Genomic DNA, 10242 nt, shown 5'->3' with positions numbered 1-10242 from the left:
TAAGTGACATATTTTTCATCAAGAGGAAAGAACCGTCATCGTCTTTCACCTAGAAAGAATCCTATATCGTTTAACAAAATGCATTTGTGATATAGTTTTAGTAAAGCACTATTTCGGGCTTAGAGGTACTCACACAAATCTGGAAATAGCTTACAATAACCGCGTACAGTTGACTTTTCGTGCGAGATTTTGTGGGCGCCTAGGGATTACTTCAAAGCGCGTCTTCCGTCAGTCGTCCGAATAGTAATTCGAAAAAGTCACAACATTCGAAGCGCAAAATCCGAAGCGCGTTTATGAAAAATGTACGTGATAAACGGCCCGTTGTTGTGATAGGTAGAGCGTGACAGGTGCAAACGGATATAAATAAATGGGATGCAAATAGTTGCGTGGGCTTTGCGTGGCGGGCGCGCGGCGCACGCGCTCTTTCCACCGCCTACTTTATTTTAGTTCCTTTCGCCCCGCAGATCGGCGGACCCGCGAGGGGGAAAAGTTTTTTGAAAAATGAAGGCTTTCGCTAAACAATAAAAAATAATAATAAAATAAAAGCGGTCGTTAAACGATCGGGAATGTGAGAAATACTCCGACGCGCGGTGGTATGAGAACGGCGTAAAGAAAAAGATAAAAAAGGAAGAAGTAAATAAGTTGGGAAAACTTAACGATTCCTTACCTCTTAGATAGCATAATTAATTAAGTTAAACTCTATTGTTCGGGTGGCGAGAAAAATGGCGTCCCGCTGTCAGCTGCACATCGGCTCAGGGGTGGAACAATACGGTTTGTTTAAGAGGAAGGGGAGAGACCTATTTATTTGGAGCGGCTCGATAAGCATGTATGTTTCTGTCTGATAGCAAACAGCGCGGGTATTGATCAGTGCTGGCGAGTAAACAAGTACGGCCAGCCGAGGGAGAGGGGGCCGTTGCTTACATGCCTCTCTCGCAGATGCTTGTTGTGGCTCCGGTCACTCATGTAGCGACGCGAGCGCCGCCGAGCGGCGGCGGAGGCAGCCGAAGCGAGCGCCGCGGCGCGTGCTCCGCCGCCCAAGACGCGCCGCGCCGCGCCACTACCACAAGTCGCAGGCGGCAGCTCGCACCGACATGCTGGAACCGCGCTGGCGCCCCGTGCAGGTAACGCGCACGTGCACGTGCTCAGCTGCGCGCCCCCGCTGTCTGCTGTCTGTCGCTGTTGCTGTCGCTGGCGCTGTCGCTGGCGCTGTCGCACGCCAGCCGACGCCGAAAAGGCGGCAGCTAGTGGGAGGAGCCAGCTTCCGGCGGGAACTTTGACTCGGCATTGTTGCGCTACGCGGCTTTGCGCCTGTTTTAGCTCAGCGGCTGCCTTGTCATTCGCTTGCACCCTTCCGTGTCAGCGGCGCGACACTGAACGACAGCAACTATGCTGTGTCCATTTACGTCCCTGTAAGCAAAATTATTCACGATTTACAGAACTACTTGTTTCACAAACATTGTTGCTGTAACTTGACAGCGGCGGATGGCGTTACGACTGGTATTACTGTTAAACAAATCTGTAAATATAAATGTCTTTGCATTACTGCGTAGCTTTCATTTGCTACTAAAATGTTCTGTTCGTGTGAGAATGTTCTGCGTACATGTTAAGATTGCGCTCTGCCTTTATACGTTCTGTATTAAACCGAGTCTTGTGTGTCATAGTGATAGATAGACTTTTCTTTGCACTCTGTGACTGTTATGTTTATGTTGTGTAAAATATGTGAATTGTGAAATGTGACTTGTTTGATTAATTATGTCTCTTTCGACGTGTGCACCTTAATTCTCGTATACGTTTTCATTGCGTCATAACTGTACGTGTAATCAGCAATATTTCTTGTCTAATGTGCAGTACTTGAGCCATACAATGATAGTATTCAGTATAAATCTTCTGAGCGAGTGACCGTTTCACAAATCGAAATAAAATTGCAACTGATGTATCGTTTACTGCCTACGCAGCCTCCTCCTAGATAATTACTTTTTTTGGCAGATTCCACACTTGTAATGAACGTGTCGAAGAGTACCTACAGCAGTAGACGAAACTTGGTAGTTATTTAATTTACTCTGTGTTTCGGTCACTTGCCCAAAAGAATTTTACTGAATCATAATTGTTTCGCATAAGTCCATGTTCACGTCTAACAATAGTGTTGCTATTTTGTTCTTTATTAAATATGCCAGAATTGTTATTTCTTGTATTAAAATCTCTTACACGTTTCAGGTAATTATGCTGTAAGTAAGGAATATCGAAATATGTTAGGCATTTCATTTACGATTTTATGAGACAAATTTCACTACAGAAAGCGTTAGTTTAAGCGTTCTAATGCTTGGGAAAGTCGGCAGATAGAAATCGCTTGAGAAAGAAACCTATAGATAACGAGGTTCGAAAAGAAGAGGAAGAGGTAAAAAAATCTCCGCAGATCCTCGGTTCGGAGCGGGAATGCCATAAATTTTTCTCTACTTGTGTCATTCAGCCTTTCAAAAATTTCTTAGCATTGGAAACTGACAGAATTCGTCGATAGTCGAATATGTATGGACACGCAAGCAATTGTTCACGTGAGACACAATAGAGTTTGTCGAAGGGTGATAAGCTGGCTGGCGCTCCGTCGCTTTTTTTTCAGTCCGTGGCAGCTTGGCATTCTGTTGTGTCTGAGTTACATCCGAGTACCGAGCCCAGATAAGACTGCGCGCCATTGTCAAGGAGCACCGGGGCGCGCGTGTCTCTATTAAATTACACGCACCGGTTTCCAGGGAAGAGCAGACTGCCGGTGTCGAACCGGGAGCGGAAGACGGCAGGTGTGCCGCTTGGCACTCACCCTGTATAATTAAGACTTGGCTGTCACGGTGTGAGGGTGCACGTGGCCGCGGGGGAGCGTATTGAAATCTCATCCCCTCCGCGCCTGTATCGCCGCGGCTCAAAAATGGAGACAGCCACCCCTAAACAAAGAGCCACAACAGCCGCCGACTGCCGACCGCCCCCCCCCCTCCCCCCTCCGCCCTTTGCCGCCGAAAGCGTCAACAGTAAATAATTTCGCACTCTTCCAGCTGCGAGTCCGGCGGAACAGCTGCCTAGACCTGTGGGTGCGCTCGGAAAGGAGAAAGACAAAAAATGTAAACCGAGGCTTTCCTCTGGGGTCATGACACGAGACGCACAGAAATATAAATGCACTGTGTTCTGATGTATCTCTGTACTATGAGTTCAGGAAGTGTAATCTTCGAAGCATTAGGATTTCTCGAAAGCAACGTAAAACAGAAAAAATATCAAATATCAAATTAAATACGAATTACTTAGACCTAACTAACAAAATAAAAGACTAGTATTCCATACTTTCGTAGCCAGCACATACTTGATAAGTGTGTATAATTAAGAGTGGAAGATTTATTTGAGGTTCCACGGGGCATAAACGAATAAATCATTCAATTATGAAAGTATAAATCTTTTGGACCTACTGATGTTGACTTTCTTTCAATATGTTAGCACAGTTCCACAATGGCTTCTAAGTATATGGTCTGACTCAGAAAGGAAAAGATATTTAAGTTTTCCTCATACGAGTACATTAACTTGGAGCAAAAAAATTCCTAGCACATAATTTCGTGTATGTCCAATAGTACTTCATATGTTTAAGTCTGCCATCTGTAATGAGACGTTAAATTCTAATCTCCCTTATTTTCGTAATTCTGTGGGACCTTATTTTAAAATAACTAATAGAGACGCAAACTCTTCTCTTTTACAGAGGTATACATGTTCATTGAATTGCTAGGTATGTGCCTCTTGGTAACTACAAAGAATTATGACACTGTCATAAAGATATCGAGTAACTGTAACAGCTATTGTGTGATATTTTCGAAGACAGCGCGTTCACAAATGACTTCCATCTCTACTTAATACGGAACAAGGCAGAGCGTTGCGGTCGCTGTTCCTCCACCCGCCCTCCCAGAGACGCACTTTTCATTTGAGAAGTTTCGTTACGTATACCAGTGTATCATTAGAAGTCTTGTGTTCATTCAGACAAATAAAATAACACGTATTTCAAATAATCGATGCCAGTCATTTTGTCAGAGTATTTTCCTGGGTTGCTAAATTGTCGTAACAGTTTTCGAATTGTTCTGGGACATCATTAAACAGTTATCCTTCTACTGATGAAATGGACTAGTTTCAGACCACTTACGTCAATTTAACGAACAGAAAAAAAGGTTTTAAGTGATAGTAACGTCAGTAAGTTCCGGTTCATCCGCCAAATTCGATAGTGCTAATTTATGATAAAGTGATGGGGAGTAAAAGACGGCACCACTGTAAATATAAGCTGCAAAACAACAGTCGTCTTCTAAGAATTGTTTTTGAGCGATACCCAGCAAACTGGTCTTCAGGGGTCGTAGGTTTCGTAAGAATATAATAGAGATGGCAAGTCAATCTGCCTGACGATCTTCCTCCACACTCCATATTTCTGATGAAGGAACGCGGAAAAGACTCACCTAAAATGTTCGTACCCAGAATCGAGCCGTAGTCTCCCCCATTTCGACACCTACTTCTTGCATCGTCGACCGACGTAGCGCAACGGGTTCGTCTTCGGGAGAATCGTGACAGAAATGCCAGTTGTACCAACTTTATTTAAGTATTCCAAGGCTGCCTCAAATTCTGGGATGTTTTCTTCCAGAAGGCCACAACCAGACCTTCACTACATCTTTTCTAATTGCTCTCGTCCTTCCGGTCCTTCATTACTGGTAATGATCACATTATCCAACTTCTGTGTATTCATTACACAAAATACTGATGCCGTGAAGAATTGTTTCTTAGTCTGTAACGTAATTCATTTGTTTAAAACAACATTGACAATATTTTTCGGTAGTAGAACGTCCGCAAAATTTTCTTCCGTAAAACTAAATACATTATAAGTTATGATCTCCGTGGACACGAATGACGTTTCTTCACTGTTGGGTAATGTTTTTAAAGTCGTTCTAATTATAGTGTTTCCATTCAGGATGCGCATATGTATATTGTTATAATTTGTTTCGCTCCGCTAATTCCTTTTTAATTTTACTTGACTCTTTCCCGGAACATTTATGGGAGCAAGCCGCAGCTTGCGGCTCCACGGAATACAGTCGGGTTTGAAGAGCGGAACAAGTAAGTGTGGCCGATCGGGAAGCGTGGCGGGAGGTTGCGTTGATCCGCGGAGCAGCCGTGTTGTGGCCGAGACGCGATAAGCGGCCGCGCCTTATCTGTCAGTCCGCAGGAAGGCACCCCGGCACAAACGAATTGTTCAAATACATCACAGCCGGTGCTGCTGCGCGGGCATTTCTCAGCTTTTACATAAATTAAGTGGCGCCCCACAAAGCCGACCACATAACAAAATTCTGAATTAGTTTTGTTCGTAAACCGTTCATCCGAACCGCCACGCCGGCGGTTGCCACACGTGAGTAACTCCATTGTCTTTCCGTGTAAAGTGCTTATTAAAAGCTTCCGAGTGGCGGAAAATTGCTTTATACTTTTTTGACGACTGAATCAGAAGGAGCGCAATGCGCGCCCTGTTAAAAGTACTCGAGTTCATTAACAAATTATACAAAAGGCGAACATTTGTTTCGTGGGAAGCGAGTTCCCCGTATCAGGCAAAACATAAACTCCCTTTTGTAACAGAAGTAACAGTCTGGCCCTACATTCGAGCTGCCTTGGTTAGCTCCGGTCGGGAGAAAGAAAGATAGAAAGAAGATTATCATTTAAAATCCCGTCGACGAGTTTAGGAGAAGTCGGAACTGTGAACATCCTGATGAACTTCTTGTCCCGTGTCACAGCATTGTGATCAGTTAAAGAAATTTTTGCTGTGATATTGGATTCGATACTAAATCCTTCATTTCGGGTGTACCTTGTAAACAGACTAGGTGTGCCTTTTTTTCAACAAGGGTGAAGATCGGTGTCAAAAATACACCCGGATATAAAGTTCCAACATCGACTCCAAAACGTAAGTGGAAACTATTTATCTCATTCCAACCCACGAATTTCATCGTCAGTTACGGTGGCCACAGATGTCCACATTGTGAAATTCTTCTGCTCTCGGAACGTACCCTTCATAAATTAGCACAATTCCGCTGCAAACCCGAGGCAATAAAAGTTTGAGAATTATGGTACCGGATATTTTCTAATGAAGGCTCACTTGCTCATCAATGACATTCGCATCGAGTACCTTGCTTGATTAAGACACAAATGCACATTTTTCGCAGGTGCTTCTCCTTCAGTTTTAGTACATTTAATACTGAAATCGTAGAGCTCATAAATTCCCCGTCGATGTCGCACTGTTCAACGAGATCGGTCCCCGTACCGTGAACACCGACCAGGATGAAATCCGCGGATATATTGAAACTTACTCGGAAACTATGTAATGTGGATTTCCGAAACATTTTTCAGTGCTACGTTTAACGCAAATAAGTTGACCGCGCAGGAGGAATAATTTGCTTGAAACTGCCCCCCGAAGGCTGGGGAGGCTTTCGGACGGCGAGATGCGTGCTCTAAAGCATAGCGCTTACATTCCATCTCACTGAGTGGGTCAGCGACGATATGTATCAACTTGTCAAAGATACATTCACTGACGTATTTGCATCTTTATGAAAATATCCCCTAAGAAATACGATTTCAGTACATTACTATCGTAAAAAAATTTCGTCGTACCGAAAGGGATTTAAAATACCATATATGAAACTTTTTAATGTACGGTACCGCTCGTTCCAGCTTAGCGGATAGAGAGTTAGATGCAATTGCATGGTGACAGACAAGCTGAAACAGTAGTACTGCTGCAAAATTAGTGAGGATCTAGTACCACTACAGGAACCGAAATTGTGAGTGAATGGAGGTGCAATGTACCCTGTTCTCTCTGCCTCGCGCTGTATCATCGGTCGGGTCAAGAGTTCCAAAAACCGTGCAAGACTGAAAATTTTGACCAAAGCGAATTCAACTGTCTGTTCTGCATCTGTCGTTCACTCAACTTCATTACTGCACAGCAAGAACTGTTTCACATGACTAAAATATTGACGTACACATTTTGCCAACAAGCTTTTGTATCAACAACTGATAGTGAATCGATGCGTCATTATCATCCACTGTTGTTGTCGATATGTTGTTTATTAACAGATTATAAATGAATCTAAAATTATGTAGCGTAATTTTATTTTATTTTATTCATTTATTATTATTTTTTGTTTAGTAAATCACCTGAAGCCAATGGACAGAGAGTACTTTCTAACATGCCGCTTACGTTTCACTTTATTCATATTTCACATCTTCGTTAGTCTATCAGCGAATAATTCCGAACGGGATGGATCAGAAAGTTTTTGACTCGTCATTTCCTGGTCTCATATGCTCACTATGAAAATTCACCTTATCAGATCAGGTTGCTAGACAGGAATAAAGCGATTCAAACGTCGGTTGTAAGAAGCGGAGAATTTTAAAAAGGGCACACATTAATATTACTCGTTGCAATGTGCAGTCACGAGGCACCGAAATTAAAATAAGCGGTTAACTTAGTTCTCTCGGAGAGCTTTTGCCAAATTATAATGTGCCCACATTCAGTTTTGTGCGCTTTTAACTTACTGTGTGACCAATATCGGGCGAGAGTCGTACAAACTGAGCAACAATAAGAAAAAAAGGTGCTCGAAAGAATAAAACTCTCTGCCAGATACTTCGCTGGCCTTTATTTCTAAGCGATTTTGTTTCACAAATAAAACAGAAGCGTATTTTTTCTCGTAATTTATGTATGTCTTCGTCTTACCTTATCGGCCGAAGGAATTTTGTCTCACCGTGGAGATAAATTTCGAAACGTGGATTCTATTGTGCAACTTCATCTAGGGGCTCCTTTTAAGCTTTCATTATTTCGATAATTAACTGGAGAACAAAGAAAGTGTTTTTGTGTTAATTGATTTAATTAGGTTGTATTGTTTTTCAGGTAAGGACGGGAGACGGCGCTGGCCGCCGGCCGTTGCTGCGGCGCCGCTACGCACGGCACGCACCACGCTCTGCGCCCCTCCACGCGGGATCCGTCCTGTAAGTGTACGGCCCCCCTCCTCATACAACTGGTAGCATCACCGCACCGCTTGTCTCACTGTCCGTCTTTACAGCCTTCGTTTCGCAATATAGAGACCATCCTTCTTTTCTCTCAGTCCGACTAAATCGCCCTGTTCACGTCAGTTGCCCAACACATGTGGCTCCCCGGAAAATTACCTTTTCGGAAGGGTACTGGCGCGAAAATATTGACGATATCAACGTTATAGAAAAAAGAGCGGAGAAGTCGTCTCACAGTATACTAAATAGCATAGCGCAGAAATAATTTAGGACCTGTCTTCAAAGTAGTATTCAAATTACGCACAGTTTTGGAATACACATATTCTAGCAATAATCGTACAAATAAATTTTCAGATTTTCCATTATTGCGCTTTCAAAACTGATTTGTGTTTATGGACATCCGTTTTCTGAAAAATGCTAAATATTATCCTCATTTTAGTCAGCCAAACATCTTTAGAAACTTGAAAACTAATTTAGTTCTTGGCGCATGTCCACTGTTTCCCTGTAAAATGACACCCCATAATTTAAAACACTGATGAAAATACAGCCATTATGAATTAAAAAGAACAAACTATAACCGTAGAAAATCGTACATACGCTCCGAAACATGACAAGGGAACCAAAATAAAGGTTTCCAGCACCAAATATACCTCAAAGTGCCATTCAGTTCTTCTTATAAATAGTATTTCGCTTTGTATTTAAGGAATCAGTAGCGATTACCGTTTTGCATTAACTCGAATAATGTCCAGCGATATGATACAAAAAACCGCTTTTCTAAATACTTTTATTTTTTTATGATTGTAGCACGAACAGTAAGAAGACACATTTTCACATTTATAACAGACTTCTTTTCGTGCCTGCCTCGTCCACACTGGAGAACCCACTCTCCACAGCCCGCACACGTCAATTAGAGGTACAGGGAATTTACTCCCTCTGCCGGCAAGTCTACAGGAATCGGCAAGTTGTAGCTCTATCTGTTGAAAACGGTTTGCTTATTCAGTCTCGAATAATATGTTTCCTCTTCCTTTTCACGAAAAATATTGTTTATTTCTTTGGTGACAGTACAGTCCCATGACGATTGCCACTCGGCGAAAGATTAGCCAGTGTGCCTTCTGGACTCTTGGCGCGCCGTGCATTGTTACTGGAACCCTCTGTTCCGAACTGTTACTAAATGATTAAAATTTGCACCTGGATATGGTCTGATGTTGAAGTACAGACACTTGTTCCGAAAAAAACTCCTGTAATTTTTAAAACTTTAGTTTGTTCTAAATGTTCCCCAGAAGTCGAATTTAAAAAGTATCAATTTGACATCGTTGACGGTAACTCGGCACTGTTGTGTTATATGAAAATCGCACATCAAAATTTGAGCGTTAAGTAGAGTAATCAATTAAAAACTGTGGGCGAGTCGAGAGATCTTTATCGCTGCTAGTTGCAGCTTCCCGCAATAAGACAGAAACTTGCACTCCAAATTCCTTATTCTTGTACATTCCAGTTTCAATATTCAACGAAGTCAGAAACAGAAAATAATGCGCTTTAAGAAGTAGCGTACATACGTAGAAATAATTAGTTGTGCCTTATCTGCGATGCACGGATGACCAACACACGGAAACATGCAATCTGTTTCTTCAACGTATTTGAGCAAAGTCGATAATGACTTTCTAAAAATAAAGTAAACACAATTTTGAAAAATTGATGCTCTGTAGACTGCAAATATTGGAAATATATATATATTCTAACACCAATCTTCCTTTTTTAATTTGACTAATCTAAGCTTAACCCTAATTTAAATCGAAGCGAACTTATAATCACGCACGAACACATTTCTGACATTTTGAAACCAATTTTCGTATACACATGCAGTGGCGGCCCATCTAAAAATTGCACCCGTGTCCTGGAGGGGAGCGAACCTGTGGATCCACGTTTCGAGGGTGCGGCAACAAGGAGACCGTTCTACTCGCGGAACATCTGCTGACAGCATCAGCCCGTACAAGCCCCAGCTTCCGTAATTTTATTGTAATGTTCATTACCTGAACTGGGCATACGAATAGTGAGGTAGCTGGTCGATTTTTAGAGTGAGCCCTCTCGTCTTATTCTCGTCTCTCCCACGTCAGTCTGTTGGGCATTCCTGGGAGGCTCTCCCGCTCTGCCAAGAATTACCATTAATGTCTTTAATTCTCAATAAGAATGGTACTTGACAACACAATC

The 10242-nt window shown here is 42.5% G+C and overlaps 1 protein-coding gene across 10 annotated transcripts in view; it reads left to right on the top strand.

The window, feature by feature from the left end:
* The first annotated feature begins 1059 nt into the window (after positions 1 to 1059).
* The window catches only part of LOC126298507 (forkhead box protein P1), a 692749-nt gene continuing 683566 nt past the window's right edge, over positions 1060 to 10242 (top strand). For 7 of the 10 annotated variants that reach the window (XR_007552614.1, XM_049989844.1, XM_049989848.1 and 4 more), the window contains exon 1: positions 1063 to 1121. Coding sequence is in view for 9 of the 10 variants with exons in the window: in XM_049989844.1 (XP_049845801.1) it covers positions 1092 to 1121 (30 nt within the window). In the remaining variant the exon portion in view is untranslated. Of the gene's footprint in view, positions 1122 to 10242 lie in introns of all 10 variants that reach the window. The other 3 variants (XM_049989851.1, XM_049989850.1, XM_049989843.1) reach the window with 1 other exon arrangement.

The sequence above is a fragment of the Schistocerca gregaria genome, chromosome X, assembly GCF_023897955.1.
Source record: "Schistocerca gregaria isolate iqSchGreg1 chromosome X, iqSchGreg1.2, whole genome shotgun sequence".
Taxonomy (NCBI): Eukaryota; Metazoa; Arthropoda; class Insecta; order Orthoptera; family Acrididae; genus Schistocerca; species Schistocerca gregaria.
The sequence above is the reverse complement of the archived record's forward strand: the minus strand, read 5'-3'. Positions and strand labels throughout refer to the sequence as shown.